Source organism: Mauremys mutica, chromosome 4 (genome assembly GCF_020497125.1).
Source record: "Mauremys mutica isolate MM-2020 ecotype Southern chromosome 4, ASM2049712v1, whole genome shotgun sequence".
Classification (NCBI taxonomy): domain Eukaryota; kingdom Metazoa; phylum Chordata; order Testudines; family Geoemydidae; genus Mauremys; species Mauremys mutica.
Window position 1 is genome coordinate 59,222,986 of NC_059075.1, and position 24,853 is coordinate 59,247,838.

At 39.5% G+C, this 24,853-nt stretch overlaps 1 protein-coding gene and 1 long non-coding RNA gene across 2 annotated transcripts in view; one reads left to right on the plus strand and one right to left on the minus strand.

Moving 5' to 3' along the window:
• The window catches only part of EIF2AK4 (eukaryotic translation initiation factor 2 alpha kinase 4), a 70,113-nt gene that overhangs the window by 25,652 nt on the left and 19,608 nt on the right, over positions 1-24,853 (plus strand). Inside the window, exons 8-23 of the mRNA XM_045014247.1 lie at positions 416-573; positions 2,132-2,667; positions 3,059-3,168; positions 3,830-3,987; positions 4,670-5,085; positions 6,768-6,837; positions 7,999-8,082; positions 8,813-8,935; positions 9,333-9,437; positions 9,940-10,000; positions 11,408-11,487; positions 15,721-15,822; positions 16,439-16,489; positions 17,854-18,090; positions 18,715-18,790; positions 20,510-20,631. Coding sequence (XP_044870182.1) covers positions 416-573; positions 2,132-2,667; positions 3,059-3,168; positions 3,830-3,987; positions 4,670-5,085; positions 6,768-6,837; positions 7,999-8,082; positions 8,813-8,935; positions 9,333-9,437; positions 9,940-10,000; positions 11,408-11,487; positions 15,721-15,822; positions 16,439-16,489; positions 17,854-18,090; positions 18,715-18,790; positions 20,510-20,631 — 2,489 coding nt within the window. The remainder of the gene's footprint in view (positions 1-415; positions 574-2,131; positions 2,668-3,058; positions 3,169-3,829; positions 3,988-4,669; positions 5,086-6,767; positions 6,838-7,998; positions 8,083-8,812; positions 8,936-9,332; positions 9,438-9,939; positions 10,001-11,407; positions 11,488-15,720; positions 15,823-16,438; positions 16,490-17,853; positions 18,091-18,714; positions 18,791-20,509; positions 20,632-24,853) is intronic.
• On the minus strand, positions 5,063-18,187 carry LOC123368956. Its single transcript, XR_006578940.1, has 3 exons — positions 18,013-18,187; positions 6,076-6,136; positions 5,063-5,155 (listed from the first exon to the last, which is right to left on the minus strand). It is a non-coding gene; the product is annotated as an uncharacterized LOC123368956 (long non-coding RNA).

Sequence of the window (24,853 nt, forward strand, 5' to 3'; positions counted from 1 at the left end):
AACATAGTTTGATTATTTATTGTAGATTTTGAAGACACATGATTAAACTACTTTATATAGAATTAAGCATTTGGTCAGAGGAAAAGGATGTTTGGTTACTGAAACCTCAAATTCTTACATAAAACATATATGTCATTTTATTTTAATGTAAAGTTTGTTGTACATTTTCCTGTAGTTTGATTTTTTTTTTTTTGTCAGTCATTTGATTTCAATGGAGCTGATATTCTGCAGGCAATTTATATCAAATTCAGTTACAGATTTTGTTCTCATTTTGATTAGGTTTATATTTTAAGATTTAACCGAATTAACTAAAAAGCAAACCTTTTACTGTTTATTCACCATTTGTAGGAACTCTTTCAGGCCCATTAGAAATGAAAGAAGTTATGTTTTTCTCTCTCCCTCTTTTTATGTGTAGACAAGGATGAACAGCTTGGAAAATCAGTCTACAATGCCTTGGAAATATATACTGGCAACTTTGTCTTAGTATATGAATGGGTTCTTCAATGGCAGAAAAAAATGGGAAGATTTCTTACAACACAAGAAAAGGAAAAAGTTGATAAATGCAAAAAACAGGTACTAAATACACTTATTTTCTATTTGGCTTGAATTTTTTTTTCATGCTTTTGCTCTGGCTGTCAGTTATACTGTGTAGCATTGTATATTGAACTGAGACGCTGGTGATGAGATTGAAAATTCCAGTGTTTGAACATCATTCACTAACAGAGATGTTGATTTGTTCAGAGGTCATAGGCATATTTTCTATAATACGTACGTAAAGTCCCTTAATACAATATTAAGGAAAAATCTAGAGAAGGGGAAAATCGAGCTTCTCTGGCACAGCCCTATGGCAGAAGAAAATGTTGTCTTTTGGTACCTGGCTGTGATGTCCTCACTTAACACTGGGATAGGGCTCTCAAGCTGAAATTTTTAAGGTACAAATGTGCTGCTGTGCGTGCTCAGTAGAACATATTTAAGTCTTTTGGCTTGAAGTTTTAGGGGAAAATTCTGCCCTGATTTGAAACCTTTGCAAATCAAATATTGGGCTGAGACCAAATAATGTGACATTTCAGCTCAAAGGGGGATTTTTTTAAATAAAGGGTGAGCAAGTGGAAACAGATTTATTACAGAAGTGCTATTGTAACTTAAAATACAATATTTGGGACTGTGAATTTAATACATAGCACTCCCTTGTGGAGACAAGGTATTCAAATAGAGATGTGGGACACAAAGGAGTGTGAGTGAATTTTGGGAATCTTTTAGTACATAAAAGGCTATAACTTAATTTGTAGTAGATAATTTTTATTATCTAGCTTATACATCTGACACTCTATTATTGAATTAAGGGCATGTCCATCAACCCCATTTCAGAATAAGTTAGATTTGAACAAACAATTCTCCACAAAGGAGAGGCAGAACAGAGGTGCTTGAGGAAGGGAGCCTAAGAGCCAGAAAAAAGAGCTGGCGCAAACCCTACCACTCCCAGAAACACTACAGGAGCAGAATTTCAGGGTTATGCATTCCTTTAATCTTTCCAGGAGTCACATCCTGTGTATTCAGTATAATTACACTGAGTAAGCTGGTCATTAATTCTAAAATGTGTGCTTAAAGTCAGTTCCCATCAGGACACATTGCTACACCCTGCCTGCCATCTCCTTTGAATATACTAAGTTATCTGGGCATCTCCCAGGGCCTTTGTATTATTTGGGTTACGCTGTGTTAGACTCTGATTTAAAAATTACTAATGAGTACATCTCAAAAGGCACCAGGATGGTTTTTCTTCAGGTAGCACCCAAATATTTGGATGTTGATTGAAACTTGAGCTAAACCCTTGACTATGCAAGATTTATGTTGGTGCTGTTGAGAGAATAGCCTTTGGTGTTTCAATGCTTCCATTCCCATCTAATTTAGAAGCCAGGAAGTGCAGAAGCATGAGAACACAAAACATCTCTTACTGAAATTATCCAAATTTTTTTCAAACCTCAAAAAAATTGATTTAGGTCTTGGTATGAAGTTTGGTTCTTCTCTTGTGCATACAAGTTCACTTGTCCTTATTAAAAATGTACTTTTTTAATACCACTTTCATGACGTGAGATTTTGTTAATGCATGTTATATTTTGTTTCTCTTAAACAGATTCAGGGTGCAGAAACAGAGTTCAGCTCACTGATGAAGCTAAATCACCCAAACATAGTACGTTACATGTCCATGATCCTTAAAGAGCATGATGATTCAATTGTGGTAGATATTTTAGTGGAGCATATTAATGGATCTAGCCTTTCTACACACCTGAGCAAAGAGGTCCCCATTCCCATTGATCAGCTGCGCCACTATGCAACCCAACTTTTGTCTGCTCTTGACTACTTGCACAGTAATTCAGTGGTGCACAAAGTCCTGTGTGCTTCCAGTATCCTGGTAGATACCGAAGGAAATATCAAAGTGACGGACTACAGCATTTCAAAGCGCCTAGCTGATATCTGTAAGGAGGATGTTTTTGAGCAAACCAAAGTTCGATTTAGTGAGGACGCTCTGCCTAACAAGCCTGGAAAAAAAGGAGATGTCTGGCGTCTGGGCCTGCTACTGCTTTCTCTCAGCCAGGGACAAGTAACCAGGGAATATCCGGTCACTATTCCTAATGACTTACCTGCTGACTTTGAAGATTTTCTGAAAAAGTATGTGTCCATCGTTTTGTTCCTTTTCTCCGCCGTCTAATTTTTTTTCCCTTTTCTAACTTCTAAAAGAAAGTTTTCTGGAACAGGTTTTTTCAACAGTATAACCAAATCCATCTGTCTTACTAGTAATAATTCTATAGAAGAATGATGGTCCAGGGCTTTCTGCATTAGCCTGGGACTCTGGAGATGTGGATTCAGTTCCATGTTCCACCACAGCCTTCCTGTGTGACCTTGGGCAAATCACTTAGTCTCTTTGTGGCTCTATACTCTATCTGTAAAACGGTGATAATCGTATTTCCCTTCATGTTTCTAAAATGTAGGGGAGCTCTCTGGTAGTTTAGAGCCCATACATAGTTTTGTGAAAAAATATTTGTTTCTGGTTGGTTTCTAGATGTGTTTGCTTGGAAGATAAGGAAAGATGGAGTCCTCAGCAGTTGTTACAACACAGTTTTATAAATCCTCCACAAATGAAAATACCTGTAGTGGAAGAAAATCCAGATGGTAAAGAATTCAGTCTCTTCTGCTATACCCTGGCATTAAGTAATTAATGATGGGAAGTTAAACACCAATGCATATATGAAATTAGGTGCATGCAGGTAGCTTGAGCTGTAGGAATATCAAGAACCTGTGCTTATTTGTATAAAATATTTTATAAGGTAAAGACCACAGTATCTTTGTTTTGTGGCTACTTGATGTGAGCTGGCTCAGTCTGTACCCCACCTTCAGCAGAACACACTGACCCTGAATTAGTGTCCAGTCTAGCTCCCTTCCTGGAGTCTGGCTTTACTGGTAATTCAGAAACAATAACAGAATGTAAAACCTTAGCCTAAACTTTCTCCTGAGCAAGGCCGTTCCTAGGATATCCCTCCTCTAGTCCGAAGACACTTTTTTCCAAACCCTTTCTGTTATTGTTGGAGCTAATTGTGCTCATCTAGTGGCATGATTCATTAGTACTTACCCTGAACTTTAATGCAGGGTTTTAGTACCTGAGCCTAGGATAACCCAACAGGAGAGCCCTACTTTCCAGGTCTTAATCTGCCATCCTGTCATACTTGATCATGGTTCTTTAAAGTATGTGTCATTATTCCTTCTGATGACTGGTTAACATTGCATTGCTTTTTTCCATATTCTGTACTATGGTCAACTGTTACCTTTGTTTCAGATTCAGCAGGAATAGATTACATTGAGACTGTTACCGCCAGCAGTCACGTACCTAGTGCTGCATTCTTCACAGAAACACAGAGGCAATTTTCACGTTACTACACTGAGTTTGAAGAGTTACAGCTCCTTGGCAAAGGGGCTTTTGGAGCAGTCATCAAGGTTCAGTATGGAAAGTCATTCCCCTTCGTTTTATAGAACCATTCTTGTGTATGCATTTTTTCCACAAAATATATATTAAATGTTATGGTATTTTATTTTTGAAATACGTGGAACTCTCATGAGCATTGTTATCCTTACTGATAGCCCTAAGCAGAGGCCAAGAATTGAATAGGCCTAACTACACTTTTGCTCTAGTCCAGGGGTCAGCAACCTTTCAGAAGTGCTGTGCCGAGTCTTCATTTATTCACTCTGATTTAAGGTTTCGTGTGCCAGTAATTCATTTTAACGTTTTTAGAAGGTCTCTTTCTATAAATCTATAATATATAACTAAACTATTGTTGTATGTGAAGTAAATAAGGTTTTTAAAATGTTTAAGAAGCTTCATTTAAAATTTAATTAAAGTGCAGAGCCGGCCAGGACCTGGGGAGTGTGAATGCCACTGAAAATCATCTCGTGTGCCGCCTTTGACACGCGTGCCATAGGTTGCCTACCCCTGCTCTATTTCCTCGGGTCAGGGTAGAGGTATACTGGTGAGGCAGTGTGGGGAGGCTTACACTGCAGTTGCATTTGTTTCACAGATAAATGGAGGACTTCTTCAGTGCTGTCACTCTGGCACCTTTCAGGAGCTCCAACTGTGAATGAACTAACAGTCCTGTAAGGTTAGATTTATTTTAATTCGCAGGTACAGAACAAACTTGATGGCTGCTACTATGCTGTGAAACGTATTCACATAAATCCTGCCAGCAAGCAGTTCCGGAGAATTAAAGGTGAAGTAACGTTACTTTCTCGTCTGAATCATGAAAATATTGTGAGATACTACAATGCTTGGATAGAAAAACATGAAAACCCCCCTCCCAGTACCTCAACATCAGAAACTACAGAAGGGAAAAAAACATCTGCCAAGTTAGATCTGAATGGGAAGAATGAAGAAGAATCAACAGATGATGTGGAAGCCAATGCCCCTCCTCCTGTTTTGACAAGTTCAGTTGAGTGGAGCACCTCTTGTGAGAGATCTTCTAGCACCAAATTTAGTGGAGCTGATCAGGAGTCCAGTGATGAAGATGATGATGGTGGAGGAGTGTTTTCACAGTCATTCTTGTAAGTAGGCTTTAGCATTAGGAAGAAAATTGTCAAGTCCAAATTCTGATCTCCCTTTTACATCCCATATCTGTTTGGCAAATAACATTTATCCATAATCAGAGGTGAAAGTAAGCTGGTATGCCCTGGTATGGTGCAAGAGCCGGTGCGCCGTATTGGCGCGGATCAGCTTCCTCTGGTGACAATTTAAAGGGACAGTGGGAGCTCCTGAAAGGTCCCGGCAGCAGCTGGAGCCCCAGGCCCTTTAAATTGCTGCCAGAGCCCTGGGGCTCCCACTGCCACTACCCTCCGGGGCCCTTTAAATCGCCACCCGAGCCCCGCTGCTGGAGCCCTGGGGTAGCGGCAGCGGGGCTCTGGCGGTGATTTAAAGGGTCAGGGGCTCCCAGCTGCCACTACTGCAGCAGAGCCCCAGGCCCTTTAAAGCTCTGCCAGAGCCTGGGGCCCCAGGGTAGCGGTGGCAGCCAGGAGCCCCCTACGATGGTGATTAAAAGTGCCCGGGGCTCAGCTGTGGTAGCGGCAGCCCCGGGCCCTTTAAATCACGCCTGGGGCTCCCAGCCGCCTCTGCAGCTGGTAGCTCCGGGGGTGATTTAAAGGGCCCGGGGCTCCCAGCTGCTGCTACCACAGCCCCAGCCCTGGCCCCTTTGAATCCTGATTTAAAGCGCCCGGGGATTTAAAGGCCTCGACTCTTCCGGTTGAGGCCCCACTCCCTCCCAAGGACTCTGGAGTACTAGTAAATCCTTTAAGTTTCTTTCACCCCCGTCCATAATGTGCTATTCCAAATGAACATTTTAATGTTTTGTATAATACTTTATTTGCCAGCAGCCAAATAGCTGTGATGAGCAAAATTGACAATAGATCAGTGGCAGCTTGCATTGGGGGGGCAGGGAGGGATGGAAAGTTCAGCCTTAAGCTTCTAAGCGTTTTTATAAATGGGGTTATTTTGGAAGATAAGATTGCTCAATCCTGCTCTATTGAACATTTTTTCCCTACCTGACAAAAGCCTGATATGCTGTCCAGGAGAAATTGTTAGCAGTGCTGCCAGCATTAGACACTGGAAGAGAAAAGCAAAGGGAGAACTAAGTGCTTAATCCTGCAAGCGTGAATGAGAATAAAGTCACTCGCATGAGTAGTCCCCTTGATGCGTTTGCAGGATCAGGCCATACAATAGTTTTATCCTATATCAGAGACAGTCTACTTGTTGGGCCCAGACAAAAAGTAGTGGCTCCAGAAAAGTCAAATCAGATGCCAGGAAGTAGCAGGACAAATAGGAGAGTGAGAGTGAGAGCAAGATAAAATCATCTGACCTCAAGTAAGAAAAGTAGCTGGGATGTGATGTGTTCCTCCACTATATTTTTTTTGTCAGTGATGGGACATGATCTTCTGTGGACACATTTCTGAAATATATATGTGAAATCTGCCTAAGAGGTACAGAAATAAAATATATGTTTGGAAATACTTGTCTCCCTTTTAGTAACTTGGAGATATGATGATCTGTCAAGAAATATTTTTGCCGCATTTAAGCACACAGTTTGGGTGCATTTTTTTTGTCATGACTGTAATAGCTAAGCTCAAATTTTCTATGTTTATAGTAAATAACATACTAATATCCTTGCAAAAGGGATGATAAATGTATTAATTACAAATACAAGTTTGCTTTTTCTTCTTTCTTTTTTCCTAAACAGACCAGCTGCGGATTCTGAAAGCGATATAATTTTTGATAATGAGGATGAAAACAGTAAAAGTCCTACTCTGGTAAATATAAAATTACTAAGTACTGGAAGAACAAAGGGGTAAAGTAACATTTGGAGGTAGGAATATAAATTTACAAACCGCAGATCAATCTGGCTCTTCGATATATAGGGACACCATTGGAGATCGTCCCTGAAAGCATAGACTACACACAACCAGTGTGTATTGTAACAATAATAAAATGGTCTCTTGCTTATAGATGGAAACTGAGAGTCAGGAATCCTATTTTCATTGAGTTAAATGAGACTACTCATTTGTAAACTCATGAGCATGGGTGCTTGAAAGTTTGGAGTTTTAGTATTCACCAAATTTTAGTAGCTGATCTCTGAGTGCCAAAATTAAAGATGAATGCTTTATATCAATTGAAAGCTGGGATGCTGAGCTGCTTTTAGATGATATAAATCAAAGATTTTTATTATAGTTCTAGTAGTTCTTAATTTAACAATTGAAATGGGGGGAAAGAGGATATTAATCAGAATAATGTGATTTATTTTTTTTAAGGTCCAACCCCTTCCCACTTGCTGCATGAAATCATTACAACATATCACTGGAGAATCATTAAAAAGCTGATGTTCCCAGTTATTTTGTATCAGACGGAATATGTCTCTAGTTCTAATGGTTGACAAGATATTTGACCTTAAATCTATCTTTCCTCCTTCTATTTGTGCTCTTTTGGTACTGTGGACAGCTTGTATCAATATAGCTTTCAGTCACTAACTTTGATATGGGTTAAAAACACAAACTCCAGTGCAATGCATTTTGATCACTAAAGAATAGACTTTTTGTTGGATTTTGTAATATATTTATTAGTGTTATATTATAGTTCACTGAACTGTATGGTAACATTTTACTTTTCTAAGTATATTACCCATGCTTTTTTTCCACAAAGGTAGTTTGAGGTTCAGATTAAATACAGATATTCCACTGTGTACCCTTTCTCTATTACTTGGTAATGATAAGAATATTCATTAATATTTTGAAAATGAAGCAGTGTTAATGGATAGATAAGGTACGACACTTCTTCCTGTCTTACTATGCTCACAATTCAGCCACAGAAAGTCACAATCAAGAATGTATTCTGGTCATCTGAAAATGATTTGATGATTAAGGAACTGGACCTCTCTGTATTAGCTTAACTGTTGGTGGTTTGTTTCTGTGGTGTAGGATGAAGAATGTCATCAAAAGAATAGTCACAGTAAAGAAGACTCCACTTCAGTGGTTCAGACAGTACACTGTCTGTTCATTCAGGTTAGACATCTGATGTGGGTGGTATTTGGTTATGGAGAATAGCAAGGTTATTAGATAAACCATACATTGTGTAAACACAAATTAATTGCTTTCTCTGTGTAGCTGGACAAGTAACCAAACAGAATCAGATTGCTGAAATGAAACTCTGAAGATTATATAAACTCTTTAGTATATAAAACTAGGATGTTTTTTTAAAAGGTTTGGCCAATTAATGTATGTATTCTTGTTATGGAAAAAAGAATGTGAAATACATCGAACCTGTCAACATAAGACTTCTGGTCTTCTCTGGTATGGCAATTCCTGCATGTATTTACATATATACGTTGTTTTAATACAAGCAGTTAAAGACCTAAGCAAAATCAACCCAGAAATATTTTAAAAGCCATTTTAAACTAGCATTTTTTTCTAGACTAGAGTTCCACTGGGTGTTTTTTGTTGTTTTTAAATTAGAGTCAGGGAGGGATTGGTTTTTAAGTGTTTGTTAGTGCAAGAATGACAGAAGTTGTGATAATATACATAGATGACAATACAATTTTTTTCTAGTAGAAATACTTTCTCACAGAAAATTCCAGATTGTTGGACATCACAGTTATGGAGATAGGGTGTTTACAAGTTGCTCTAGACTGTGTTTGGTTGTAGTACAGAGCTGAGTATTAACATATTGACAGAGGAAATCTTCTGACAATTTTTTTTCTTAACTACAAACATCTCTCTTTCCTTGTGTCTGAAGATGGAGTATTGCGAAAAGAGCACATTACGGGACACTATTGACCAGGGATTGTATGAAGATACTAGTCGGCTTTGGAGACTTTTCCGAGAAATTTTGGATGGATTAGCTTATATACATGAGAAGGTTAGTAAATGTTACAATATCTACACTCGTTAGCAACTGTCAAATCTATACAATGATTTTTCTTGTTTCACACCCAGTTTTATAAGGTTCTGGAATAGTGCATCATAAACCTGCATTGGTGTTTTTAAATTGGTCTAGACTTGTTTTATTGTTACCACAATTTAGTTAGTTTTAAAATACCTTATTGGGTATATATTGTCACTTAAAAATTATTTTTTGCTGTTTTTAGCACCTTCAAATATTTTCCCAGTATCAATCACTGATGAATTAGTGGAATGGGTTGGTACTGTATACAGAACCAAAAAGGGGGTCCCTTTCCAATACTGTTTTATAGCCTGGAAGGAATTTTTCTCTCAGCCACTCTGATTCAAACTTTTTTTTTTTACTGTGTTAACAGGGAATGATTCACAGAGATTTGAAGCCTGTGAACATTTTTTTAGATTTTGATGATCATGTGAAAATTGGTGATTTTGGTTTAGCTACAGATCACCCAGCATATGCAGTAAGTATTACATAAAATTAAGCTTTGCAACACACATCTAGGCCATTACAGAAAGCAAATGAAATAATTTTAATTTGGTACAGGAGTAACATGTAAAGGAAAAATGTCAATAAAACCTAATGTTGTTCAGCAGATTTAAATGTGCAGTCCATAATTCCTTTATCATTTCACTATTGCATATTCTAGTGTAGGATTATAAATTGTATAAAAGCATTTTCTGTATTTACACATACATATGCCAAAAGGTTAAATGCATTTCACACTCATTAACTGGTTAAAGTGTTGTCTAGAATTGTGGTAGTTGATCTTTAGAAGTTTAAGCCAAACATTTTAAACGTAGGTGCCAAAAGTTACAGACTTGTATTTATATTTGGGAGTAGAGGCTAATAAATGATGAAAATGCTTTATTCTGAAGAAGTCTTTTTAGTTAAGTCACTATTCATTGCAATCATGAAAATTATAAAATATCTGACCTTTGTGTGTGTTTACTTTTCTGTTTTAGGCAGACACTAAACAAGGAGAAGATCAGTCAGGAAGCCATCTGGCCAAATCTGACCCTTCAGGTAAGTGCAAAAAATATTGTTTACTCTAACTGATGCCAAGAAAAATTGTACATAATAAAAGGTAATAATTGGAGATATACCAATCTCCTAGAACTGGAAGGGACCTTGAAAAGTCATTGAGTCCAGCCCCCTGCCTTCACTAGCAGGACCAATTTTTTCCCCAGATCCCTAAGTGGCCCCCTCAAGGATTGAACTCACAACCCTGGGTTTAGCAGGCCAATGCTCAAACCACTGAGCTATCTCTTCCCCCCATCCAACAGTCTTGCTTTCTGTACTCAAATGGAGTGAAATCCGCCCCTCTCCTATGCAAAACAAAAGGCCCTTTCTATATTCAGGTTTTATTTATTTATTTTATTTTGCACCACAAAAAAAAGTGTGTGTATGTGTGTATATATATATATATATATATTATCCAAATCATCTGGCTTTGGGCAGGGATGTCTGTCTCTACTCCATGTTATGAGCTGGAATAGCAGCTGCTGTCCTTCCATACCCTCTTTGCCAGGAGGTCATTGCCACTTGATCTACATAAAAGTAAATTCACTCTTTCTCTTAACCTAACTTTATAGGTCAGGGCAGATCCCATCTCTGACCTGCATGGGTTGCAGAGATTCCTATGTGGGGACACTGCCTATACTTTCTCCCACCCTTCCCCCACCCATGCAGGACTTTTGCAAGACTTCAGTGGTACAAACCTCCACAGAGTGTGTCTGTGTGTGCGGGGGGCGGGGGGAACGACACGGACGGACGGACGACACGACTCTTTATACATTCTCATTTGATCTACCTTGCAAATATGTTGAGGATGAATATAATGAGAATTAAATTTGGTTGTGACTTTAGTCTTAGTACACCTCTACCCCGCTATAACGCGACCTGATATAACACGGGTTTGCATATAGTGCGGCTGCTGCGGGGGAGCCCTGGGCCCTTGAAACCACCACTGGAGCCCTGCTGCCGCTACCCCAGGGCTGTGGCAGCGGGGCTCTGATGGTGATTTAAAGGGCCTCGGGCTCCCTGCGGTAGGAGCCCCGGGCCCTTTAAATCACCGCTGCAGCCCTGCCACCGCTACCCCAATATAACGGCGTTTCACCTATAGCGCAGTAGGGATTTTTGGCTCCCCATGACCATGTTATATCGGGGTAGAGGTGTATTAACATACTGTGTCACAGTGTCATAATGGAATCCTATAAAGACAAGGTGATTGGCATACAAAAAGGAGACATGTCCAAGTTATGCCTGTTTTGTCTATAAATATGTAGGATATTTCACTCCTCAACTTTCACAAAGACTGAATTCCCATTTAAAGAAGAGTTTAAAAAAAAAAAGCTACATTTTCTTAATCATTAGATGCTGTATTCCACTTGCAGGTTCTGTGAAACTAGTAACTCTTTTATATCCATACAGATAATTTGACAGGGATGGTTGGCACTGCACTATATGTGAGCCCTGAAGTCCAAGGAAATACTAAATCTTCATATAATCAGGTAATATTAATAGGATTTAATACAAGGGCATTTTGAGAGAATAGCAATAGAGGTGTCTATTTGAGTTGCATAATGTATGATCTTCACCTACTGTAAATAAGATCTGACCATCCATAGACTATCCAGTGATTTAAATGTAAAGGCTTAAAATGCCACAGGTCCTTAATATACAGTAATTTTTTAAAATGTACACAGTACCCATTTTTAATGTGATTAGTTGGGTAAGTTCATTATATTAATAAAATCAAGACACTAGTCAAAGTTAGGAACACTTCAAAAACATTTTTATCTCTTTAGAAGTAAGATTTGTTATCACTTGTTTGTTGACTACAGAAATAACAGTTTTATATTACTAAATTTGCTTGCTAAATTTCCATCTAGGTTGCATTTCCGTTGTTTGTTTGTTTAAAGTTTGTCATTCATTATTTCATATACTTTCTGCAAAATTCACAGTTAACAGAATTTCAGTTAATTTCTGTTTTCACTCAAGTTACTGCAGAGAATCATAGAATTGTAGGATTACAAGGGACCTTAAGGGGTCAGCTAATCCAGTCCCTTGCACTCATGCCAGGACTAATTATTATCTAGACCATCCCTGACAGGTGTTTGTATAACCAACTCATAAAAATATCCAATGATGGAGATTCCACAACCACCCTGGGCAATTTATTCCAGTGCTTAACCACCCTGACAATTAGCAAGTTTTTCCTAATGTCCAATCTAAACCGTTCTTGCTGCAATTTAAGCCCATTGCTTCTTGTTCTACCCTCAGAGGCTAAGGAGAATAATTTTTCTCTCTCCTCCTTGTAACAGCCTTTTGCTTACTTAAAAACTGTTATCATGTCCTCACTCAGCCTTCTCGTCTCCAGACTAAACAAACCCAGTTTTTTCAATCTTCCCTCATAAATCATGTTTTCTAGACCTTTAATCATTTTTGTTGCTCTTCTCTGGAATTTCTCCAATTTGTCCAAATCTTTCCTGAAATGTGGTGCCCAGAATTGGACACAGCACTACCGTTGAGGCCTAATCAGAGTAGTGGGGAAGAAGTACTTCCCGTGTCTTGCTGTCAAAACTCCTGCTAATACATCCCAGAATTGATGGCTGCTTTTTTTTTTTACAACAGAGTTACACTGTTGACTCATATTTAGCTTGTGGTCCACTATGACCCCCAGATCCCTTTCCGCAGGACTCCTTCTTAGGCAGTCATTTCCCATTTTCTGTGTACTCCTAAGTGGAGTACTTTGCATTTGTCCTTATTGAATTTCATCCTATTTACTTCAGACCATTTCTCCAGTTTGTCCAGATCATTTTGAATTTTAATCCTCCCAGCTTGGTATTGTCCGCAGACTTTATCAATGTACTCTCTATACCATTATCTAAATCATTGATGAAGATATTGAACAGAACCAGACACGGAACTGATCCCTGCAGGATCCCATTCGATGTGCCCTTCCAGCTTGACTGTGAACCACTGATTGCTCTCTGGGAATGGTTTTCCAACTAGTTATGCAACCATCTAGGTAGCTCCAGCTAGGTTGCATTTCCCTAGTTTGTTTATGAGAAGGTCATGTGAGACAGTATCAAAAACCTTACTACAGTGAAAATATACCACATCTACCACTTCTCTCCATTCACAAGGCTTGTTAACCTGTCAGAGAAGGATATTAGGTTGGTTTGACATGATTTGTTCTTGACAAATCCACTCTCACCGTTACTTATCACCTTGTTATCTTTTAGGTGTTCACAAATTGATTGCTTAATTATTTGCTCCATTATCTTTCCAGGTACTGAAGTTAAGCTGACTGGTCTGTAATTCCCTGGGTTGTCCTTATTTCCCTTATTTGTCCTTTTTCCAGTCCTCTGGAATCTCTCCCTTGCCTCTGTTTTTGCCAAAACCATTTTCATCCACTAAATAAAATTTACTTGGGGGCTGAAAACTGAACCTCGCCAGCCACTGTGGTTATATGTATACAGCAGAAAAAAACCCATAGCAATGAGTCTCAGAGCCCAGGTCAACTGACTCAAGCTCACGCTATGGGGCTAAATATAGCAGTGTAGGTGTTCCCACTTGGGCTGGAGCCTGGGCTCCAAGACCCAGTGAGGCAGGAGAGTCTCAGAGCCTGAGCTTCAGCCTGAGGCTGAACAGCTAAACTGCTTTTTTTAGCCCCACACGTGAGCCCGATGAGCCCAAGTCAGTTGACCTGGCTGAGACTCGTTGCCGCAGGGGTGTGGTGTTTTGTTTTGTTTTTTGCTGTGTAGTTGAGTCGCTATGCACCTATAGCAGTATTAGCATTAATCAATACACATTCTTAAACAGAAAAGATAATTCTGTATATTGTAACACCTCCCTCAAGTGTTAGGATGAAGCTTATATTTGGGGTGGAGGGGCAGGGGGATTCTCAGTGAGGTAAAATGGTCCCAACTTACTGATCTACTAGACTCCTAGTGTCGTATGATTTTTTGGCGTGTATTTTTTTCTGCTAAACTAGAAAATTTAAATAAAGGTGGACATTCGTGTGTCAGGTTACCTACACACAAACAGTTAAAACCCCATGATTTCAGTGCATAACTACAGATGATGATGATTTTTCTGGACCTAATGCATCAGTATCCGATAATGATCAATGCCACTTGGTATTTGAAACTCCCAGGTTTGTGGCATTGCTGGCAGTGTGCACTACATAGGCATTTTTAGAGTCCGGTATTTGTTTGTTTACTTCTTTGCATTTCTCTCGGGTTAGACAATAAACATAGATTGGCCAGTTTGACTTGTGTTTAACCATTTTACCATATGTTTGACTTGGTTTCACAAGCAGTAGGATGCACTGCTGTCACATTTGCGTTTAAAACACAGCAGGAGAATATTTGTTTGGTCAAAAATTGTATTTATATTTAAATTAAAAAAACAATTCATGGAAACATTTCTTTGTCTTAGGTTTTGTAAAAGCTTGACGAAATAGACTTATTGCCCAAAATTTGGCCAATGTTATCAACTGATATATTTTCATTAAGGAAAATCCTCAAGAATTAGGAAAGACTGTTTATCAATATTCCAAAAAAAAGGGGAGATTTGGGAGGGGGGGCTAATAATGTATTGTGGTGAAAAATCATCTCTTAAAAGCAGCCCCAAAATACTTGTTGAAATCCTCTAACTTTTATAGGGCTACATTCTGAGAGGTGCTGCAACTTTTGCTGGAATCAATGAGAACTGCAGATGACTGGTCCCTCTTGAGATGTGGTCTGTAGTTTGAGTCACGCTAGTTAGAAAATGCTTCATTACCAAAATGGGTTTCAGTGAAATATATCTTTCCCATAATTCCATTTTAGACTTGATATATATATGTCCAAAAATGGGTTTGCACGGTGTCCTTCGCCTACTTTAATCACTCACTTAGTAGGACTAAACTATGAGAACGTATGATGAGGCTAAAGAATAGGCAAACCGCTAGCTTGAGAAAGTGAAAATATAATTGCTAATAGGATTGGGCAAAAATAGACTGCAGCAGTGTAATTGTACACAAAGTGACATCAAAAGAAAACAAAAAAAGCAGACGTTTTCTTTTGAGGGAGGGCAACTAAGTCCTTCTCAGAGCACAGAAGAGCCTTCCTGCAAAGGCAGACAAGATGCAGCTCCTTCTAGGTTGGATATTAGGAAACACTATTTCACTAGGAGGGTGGTGAAGCACTGGAATGGGTTACCTAGGGAGGTGGTGGAATCTCCATCCTTAGAGGTTTTTAAGGCCAGGCTTGACAAAGCTCTGGCTTGGATGATTTAGCTGGTGTTAGTCCTACTTTGAGCAGGGGATTAGACAAGATGACCTCCTGAGGTCTCTTCCAACCCTAATATTCAATGATTCTATGATTCCTTCTAGATATTGAAGATGGAGAACAAGTATCAAGAGTAGATATATTCTTAAATAAAAAAAGATCCTGTTTTCATACAAGTGTGGTTCAAGAGAAGAAATATTTGGTGCCATGTATAAACAGAATATTTTCTAAATAGAAATGTTTTCAAAATAAAATGTACTTTCTACCTACCTCATGAGACTGTGGTGAGAATAAAGTACATTGAAGATTGTGAAGCAGATACTGTAGTAATGGAGGCAATATAAGTACTTAGAATAGAATGGAAAATATGTTCATTTTTGTCTGCTGCTAAGTTACTATCATCATAGATCAGAGACACTTCTCTTGTAGTTAGATTTACTACTTACTTGATTTTTATTTCCCTAGAAAGTTGACCTTTTCAGTCTGGGTATAATATTCTTTGAGATGTCCTACCGTCCCATGAGTACTGCATCAGAAAGGATCTTTGTTCTCAGCCAGCTAAGACGAGTATGTATAAATGTTGGGGGCTGGGGAGATTGGAGGGGAGGGTCTTCGTCAAATACTTTATTGAGTAATAGAGAAGGAAAAAGTATGCAAAATGTTAACAATATGCTTTATATCGCAACCAAATGTTTGAAGGGGTTTTTTTATAGTAAGCTAAAGGGAGGAAAATGCATAAATGTCACATGAAGAAAATTGGGGTTTTCTGTATAAACCACATTAACTTATTGTGGTATTTGTCCCCTTCTAGTGACAGGACTATGTTTTTGGTTTGAGTAAACTGTTGCTTCTAGGTTAATGGAAGCACAAGAATCAGAGGCTCAAGCTTTTAGATCAAGAGGTCAGTCAGTCCTTCTTGGTTCACACCTAGCAGCTTGTCACACAGAGGGTATGGGGCTATGGTTGTACCTTGTAAACTCTTATTCTGTGTGTTACAAAGCACCATATACATGCTTATGAATAATAATAGAACACTGTCTTGGCAATTTTAACTATAACAGCTAACTCAATTTTTTTGCTTTGCGTAATAAAAATATCTAGACTTACTGTTTCTGATATATACCTGTGTTAATAAGGTTAGCTTGCGTCCTTATTCTAATTCAAATATATTTCTCTTTTTTAGTCTCCTATTGAATTTCCAAAAGACTTTGATGAAGTGAAACATGAAAAGCAGGTAATTTTATAGACATTTTAATTATTAAGTGTTCTCTGTTAAGAAATGTTAATGATTATTTTTTCACTTCATTTTAAATTAGTAAGCTCTGCGAAGTCATCACATGACACTGGAACAAAGTAAAAAAGAAAACTCAAAAGGCTAAAGCAATTAATACAATTGACATTGAAATATATTTAAAACACCAAGTTCCTGAGTGCAGTCATCATGGATTAACAAACTGCAGAGTTCATGGCGTACCTTTTAAACTCTGAAGGACTATTTTGACTCTAGGCTCAGACAAATTGAAGCTACACTGTACAGCAATTAATTTAACCCTTTGAAAACTCTTTGTTTCAAACATAGTGGGATGTATTGTAGAAAAAAAGATTTGTAAGGTGAAATGATAGCTATAAGTTGTGTCCATGGGCAATGGCCACCAGTAGCTCACTCTGGCAGCTGGGGACAGCTGGAGCCTAATGGATTCAAATGCTATCTTAGGTTATTTTATAGCTAATTTCTCTCAACCATGCTCCTACTCCATGGGGCAGGAGTGGGGTGCTGCAGAGATACCATACTTTCCTGTACACCATCTGGAGATTTTCTTTACATTCGGAGAGTCCTTGGGTAGCCAGTAACACCAGCTTTCTGGCTGCTTTGCCCTGCTGAACAGTGATATGGCTCTTTGTTAGAGCATCATAAGAACATCAGAATGGCCATACTGGGTCAGACCAAAGGTCCATCTAGCACAGTATCCTGTCTTCTGACAGTGGCCAGTGCCAGGTGCTTCAGAGAGAATGACCAGAACACATAATCATATAGTGATCCATCCCCTGTTGCCTATTCCCAGCTTCTGGCAAACAGAGGCTAGGGACACCATCCCTATTTATTTTTTTTCAGCAGTTTACTAAAAGAATCCCAATACTTGAAGTTATACCAAATAGCCAACAAATGGAATCTTCATTAGCCAGTAAGATTCCTGCTTTTATATCTGTATTTTATAAATCCTTATTGCATGTTTTTTATCTGTATATCTTCTATAAATTAATAGTATTTAGTATCTTACTTTACATTATATTGAGTTTTTGCATCATTTTGTGTCTGTTATGAAATTATTACACAGCATCCCAAGAGTCTTGCCTGGGGGAGGATACATTTTTAGGGATAATAGTATTCTTACTCTGTTGATATCCCAGTTAAAGATATTCAGAACTAGTGAGGAAAGAATAATTTTTCTCACAAGATTCAAATAATATCTAAACTTTTCAATACATGAGTATCTTACTGACATGATAATGTAACTGATAATGCTTACTGAGGTATTCATCCCATGAGATGTTTTTAATAGTAGTTAAATTAGTAATATATTTTGGTTTAATTTGTAGAGATCAGTTATTACTTGGTTGTTGGACCATAATCCTGCAGAACGACCAACTGCTGTGGAGCTGTTAAAAAGTGAACGTCTCCCACCACCCCAGATGGAGGAATCAGAACTTCATGAAGTGCTTCATCATACCTTAGCAAATGTAGATGGGAAAGCTTACCGGACTATGATGGGCCAGATATTTTCACAACGCATCTCTCCAGCAATGGATTACACCTATGACAGCGACATGCTAAAGGTTAGTTTTAAATTGATTTTTAATAACTCCAACCAAGAAAATGTAGATGTGACTCAGCTCAAAACCTGTACTTCATAATGTTTTACCTCAGTGCTTAGCGTCCCTTTCTAAACTGATAATTTAATACCATTGGTCTGATATCTCCAATCTAATTCATATCCTGCTCCCCATTTGTGTTTCACATACTTAGTGAAGAATTAAACTAAATTTTGCTATGGGAACAAATGGCCACAAACCTGCGTGCGTATGATTGCTTCTTACTCTTAGCTATTATAATAGTCATGATACTCACATCTAAGTGTCAGTAAAATATTTTTGTTTTGGGGCAACAGCCATTTCTACCCTGTCAGACAATCCCGTTTAATGGCTGCAGTCAAGATTCTCTTCTTATTCTAAAACACTTAAAAATGATTGTTCTAAATGTGTTTTGTTTCCTTCTTTCCATTGCACTTTTTAACTAGTAATCAGTGTATAATGGGAATGTTATGTGTGGAAAGAATAAGGACATTATGTTGTATACAGTGCTGATTGTAGTTTGTTATGGTCATTTGATTCATATGTTGATGTCTTCTGTATTGGAATATACTTAAGTGCTCCTTATTTTGGGGTGGTTGTTGTTTTCAGGGTAGTTTTTCCATTCGAGCAGCCAAGATACAGCAGCATGTATGTGAGACTGTCAGCCGGATCTTTAGAAGACATGGTAGGTTTACGTTCAGCTGTTACTGTTCCTTTTGTTTTTTCCGTACTCAGAAAATGGTATTGAATGGATTTGAGAGACGGTGAAATGTTTTCACTATGAAAAAACTAATCACAAGGTTGCATGAGATGATAGATGCATATTTAGAACTTCGACCTTCATTGTGGCTTCCATAAGAGCAGCTGGTTTGAAATGTCTACTATAAATAGAATATGATGAGGATCTCAAATCTTAGTCCATGTAAATCTTTTGTCTTTGAATTTATACTAAATGATTTTGTTATGATGACCAACACTTCAGAGGTTTTTCAGGGTAGGGAATGCTATATGAATATTGTTTTAGGTTAACATGTAGACCATAGTAAGACAGTGATAGATAAAACTTGCTAAGGCTAGTTCAAAGAAATGGGGGGAGGGAGGGAGGAAACCATACAAATGTTGGAAAACTTAAAAACCTTTTCAGTCACATTATAACAATCACTTGTTGAATTTTCCATTAAATTATTTCCAGAAAGCAAAAATCAATTTTTAAAGTGTGTCATACTTTTGAAATTTTTCTTAAACCAACTATTTAGGAGAAATCTAAAGGTTTTCACAAAAGATTCTGTTTTTGGGAAACATCTCTAATATTTATACATGCTGTGGCTGAATCAACAGGTACAGATTTTTATGGGTACATACTTCTGTGCTCAAAAGTATTTTTAGAGTTGAAACAAATATTTTCAGGAGGGAGGGAAGGAGGTTTTGATTTATTTACATTGTTATAAGGTTTATAGGATATAGGTCTGATTAGAGGACAGATAATTTATCTGGAAAGTGCAACAGACTCTGACTTCCAGATCAAATTTGCTCATTTACAGTTGAAAAGATTTTCTAACTTCTAGCCCTTCAGACTTAAACCAGGGATCTTAAGGTCAAGCTGGGTTTGTTCTTACTCATGTATTATAGCAAGTAATAAAAATTCTTCATTGGAACTTGACAATAATGTTGATTATATGCAAGTCAGAAAATAATCCAACTCTATGTCCTGTATTTGTATGGACATCCAGTAGTAAAAAGATAATATAAATTACTCTAGTCATTAAGGGCAGTAGCTGTGACTTCAAAAACACACAATGAAAAGTGGTATTTTGCAAAATTGTTTTTTCTGACGATAACCCATTTTTAAAGATGACTTTAAAAAAATAAACAAAGGTGTTAACAGCATTAGCCCAGCAACTGAACCGCAAACTTTTGTGCTGCCATGTGGGCCACTCTGTGAGATTCCTAGACTCTGCCTTTCAGTACTTGGGAAGAAGGATCCTCAGCTCACCTTGCTAGCAGCAACCATACCTGACAAATATAATAGTATTGACAAGCTTAATGAGACTCTTACCTGTCCTTTTGTAAGCCTTTGTGGAAGCTGGAGGAAGAGGGAGGTAAAACTGATGATGATTTCAGAATTCTGTCTAGGGTATGGAGTTAGTCTGTGGGATTCTGTGATTATCCTCACATATCTCTTCTGCCTCTCCTCCCCCTCCCCAAGAAAAAAAAAAAGGTAACAGTTAAGTCTATCAGTTTATTCATAGACCCCAAAATTAATCTATTTCAAAAGGTAACAGATTATAAACAAATTTTACTTTAGATTCTTATACACTTGGAGTTTTGATTTTTTTTCTTTTTAATGGCTTCTGAAGAGAAGGTGTGACCTCTATTCGAATTGTGTTTTACCAATTTTGCATAGGAGCTATCAAGCTGCATACCCCACTGCTAATGCCTAGAAATAAGAAACTGTATGACCATAATGAAGCTTCATATTTCATGGATCACAGCGGGATGCTGTTGATGCTTCCTTATGATCTCAGGGTAAGCAGTATACCCTTTATACTTTAAGCTAGTAGGTTTGGGGAATGTTGTAGTTTCTATTATTGTCTTTGATTCACTAATCAAGTTTTAGGAACAGTCTTCTACTTCTTTCTCACAACACTCAGGCATCTGATTGTAGCCTGTCTATCTGTTTTTTTCCTTGACTCCCAATCTCTCTCCTCTACTCTGAGTTGATGACATTTCCAGAAATGATAGAGAGGATAGAAAAAATGGCCACTGGAAAAAAGTAACCTTTGCAAGTTTGCCTTACTTTTTGCATCATAATTGATTTCACCCAACAGTCCAGGGAGTGTGTCCAGTCAGAACTGTGCCTGCATTTGTCTCCATGTGTAAGCATCACACCAGTCACAAAAATGAACTACAAAGAGTGGAAGTACACTGAATACTGAAAAACACTGCTACATTTTCCACACTTAAACACATCTTAAAAAAACAAATTTAAGAAAAAATGCTACACTACAAATATAGTGGATGACGTGTTGTAGATTTGTTTTTTCACTTATGCACATGTGAGGGAAAAGATTATGTAACTCACTTTTTAAGGTCCCTTCCTTCACACTTGTGACCCAACAAGAATAACAGCATCCCACTTAATTTCCTCTTCAGAAATCTGCCTACACTATGTGTGTAACTGCCATCACCCTAATGTGGCTACTGCCTATGTTGCCTATTTGGTATTTTTTTACCTTCCTATATACTCTCAAAAACAGTCATTGTCCTGGCCACAGCAAGAGAAAGACAGGAGGCAATGGATCATAGGAACTAGGGGTGCTATTGCACCCTCGGGCTTGAAGTGGGTTTTCGTCATATACAGGATTTACGGTTTGGTTCAGTGGCTCTCAGCACCCCCACTATACAAATTGGTCCAGCACCCCTGCAATGGATGTGGTTTAATTAGGCTGCAAATTTATTCAAACGTCACATATCTGGGAATACAGTGAAGGACATCATTATTTTCATAATCGTTTCTGCCTATTTGGAACGACTGCTGTCAGCCCTTCCAGTCTGGTCCCAGCCCATTTCTGGGAACCTGCTACCCTCCCGTCCTGTGAGTGTGAAAGGGGGCTGGAAAAGAGGGGGGGGAGGGTTGTCTTCCTGCTGTACTGAACCCCAACCCTCCTTCCCCATCCCTTAAGGGGATGCCTTCTCCTAAATCCAAAGCCAGTTTATCAGAGAACTCTGTCCCTGCTGTATCAGTACCTGCAGTGGACACCTGCCACAAACAGGCACCAACATTTAGCTTGGATGCCTCCCCAAAGCCCAACTGCTGCAAGAGGGAGCTTCTCCAAAACTGCCCAGGATGTACCTACCCCCACCTCTGAGCGGTGTTGCCCACCTGGTCCAACCACTTCCTGCTCCTCCCTGCTCTGTCCAGGTAAATTTTCCCCTTCCTTCCCCTCCCGCCCCGCCTCCCCCCAGTTGCAGAGTGTGTCCCCTAAAAGAGCAACAACCCCTTTTCTTCTGGTCAGCTGGAAAAAGACCCACTGCATTCAGTTGCAGGAAGCACATTTTGTGATCAGGGGTGGCCCTATGTATTTTGCCGCCCCAAGCACGGCAGTCAGGCGGCCTTCGGCAGCATGCCTGCAGGAGGTCCGCTGGTAATGTGGATTCGGCGGCATGTCTGCGGGAAGTCCGCTGGTCCCACACCCTCGGCGTACCAGCCGCCAAATTGCTGCCAAAGCCGTGGGATCGGCGGACCTCTCGCAGGCAAGCCACTGAAGGCAGCCTGACTGCTGCCCTCACGGCGACTGGCAGACTGCATCCCGCGGCTTGCCGCCCCAGGCACGCGCTTGGTGCACTGGTGCCTGGAGCTGCCCCTGTCTGTGGTACTGCTTCAGAGAAAGACTGCAGTTTGTACTGATGAACTGGTGTGCCAACAAAGTTATCTTCACCTTTCTCTGCCTCCAGTGAAATCACAGATTGTTTTCTTCAGCCACAGCTCCGGATATAGCAGATACCCAGTTCAGTTCGGCTTAAACAAAAGGTTTTGTTGGTAGTTTTACAGAAACTGATATGAAAGGAAGCTGCACTAAACCTAAAATGACAGAATATTACAAGATTCTCTTGCCTGTAGCTTGTGAGATATTATGGATAAATCTCTCTCCTTGACTGGGAAGGTTACAGCAGAAAAGACAGGCTCCCCTGTGGAATCCCCAAATTGTCTGTGTGGAGTCCCCACCTTCCAGTTATAGGCTGTCTTTCTCTCATGCGATATGTCTTAACTTTACTCAAGAATGGTCAGCTCCTTGTTGAGAATATTTGAATAGTTTGTCATCTGGAAGTATTCACTTTTCACCAAGTCTTGCATACCATGCCTATTAGCCTTTGTGTATCATGGCTGCATGACAGTTCCAAGAATCCATGTGCATTATTTTTCTCACCATAATATCTACTACGTAACATCCAGGGGCAGCTCCAGGCCCCAGCATGCCAAGCGCGTGCTTGGGGCGGCATGCCGCGGGGGGCGCTCTCCCGGTCGGCGGGAGGGCGGCTGGAGGGTCCGCTGGTGCCACAGCTTCGGTGGAGCATCCGCAGGCACGCCTGTGGGAGGTCCACCGGAGCCGCAGGACCGGCGACCGGCTGAGAGCCCCCCGCGGCGTGCCGCTGTGCTTGGGGCGGCGAAATGGCTAGAGCCGCCCCTGGTAACATCAAGGCGGCTAATCATCCTAGTTCAACAAAACATGCACTGTTTGACTACAGCTGGTCTTTTACTTCACCTATGGTACTCTCTTTGACTCCTCTATAGTTATTAATAAGGCTATGATTATGTCACAGAAGTCATGGAATCCGTGATTTCCAGAGACCTCCGTGGCCTTTTCTGCTTCAGCCCCTGAGCCACAAAGCTGGACCTGTCAGGTAGGGGGCCCTAGTGCTCTGAGCTGCAGGGGCTGCTGCAGCTGCCAGCCCTGGAGCTTGAAGCTGCGGCAGGGCCTTGGAGCTCCCAGCTGCAGGGGAGGGCGCCCAGAGCTCCCAGCCACTACGGGGGACCCTGCAGCTCTGAGCTGCTGCAGGTGGCAGGGGCTCCCGGAGCTCCCAGCCACAGGGGGCAGCCCCAAAGTTCCGAGATGTGGCTGGGGCCCCACAGCTCCTAGCCCCACGGGTGGTCCCTGCAGCTCCCAGCCTCCAGTCCTGGAGCTCTGGCCTCCATGGGCAGCAGGGCCCCTGCAGCTCCCAGCCACCCTGAGCGGCAGCAGCGGTGGGTGCTAGAACCCCCACTCACCATTTTGTCACAGCAATTTTTAGTAAAAGTCAGTGGCAGGTCACAGGCTTCTGTGGATTTTTGCTTATTGCCTGTGACCTGTCCATGACTTTTTTACTAAAAATAACCGTGACAAAATCTTAGCCTTAGTTATTAACCAGATTTGCAGCTTGTCAGTTGCATATTTAAGTACCTTGTACCCAATTTCCAGTTTATATTTTTAGTAGGGCTGTCAAGCGATTAAAAAAAGTATCGTGATTAATCGTGCTGTTAAACAATAGTAGAATACCATTTATTTAATTGTTTGATGTTTTCTACATTTTCAAATATACTGATTTCAGTTACAACACAGAATACAAAGTGTACAGTGTTCACTTTATATTTATTTTTATTACAAATATTTGCACTGTAAAAAGCAAAATAAATAGTATTTTTCAATTCACCTAATACAAGTACTGTAGTGCAATCTCTTTCTACATTTGTAAGTTCAACTTTCACTATAATTATGTACAAAAAATAACTGCATTCAAAATGCAGGTAAAACAGATCAGGAGACCTACAATTCTCCCCCAAGGAGTTCAGTCGCAAATTTAATTAACACATTTTTTTTTAATGAGCATCATCAGCATGGAAGAATGTCCTCTGGAATGGTGGCCGAAGCATGAAGGTCATACAAATGTTTAGCATATCTGGTATGTAAATACCTTGCAATGCTGGCTACAAAAGTGCCATGCAAATACCTGTTCTCAGTTTCAGGTGACATTGTAAATAAGAAGCAGGCAGCAGTATCTCCCGTAAATGTAAACAAACGTATTTGTCTTAGTGATTGGCTGAACAAGAAGTAGGCTCCAGAGTTTTACATTGTTTTGTTTTTGAGTGCAGTTATGTAACAAAAAAAAAAAAAATCTACATTCGTAAGTTACACTTTCACAATAAAGAGATTGCACTACACAGTACTTGTATGATGTGAATTAAAAAATACTATTTGTTTTATCATTTTTA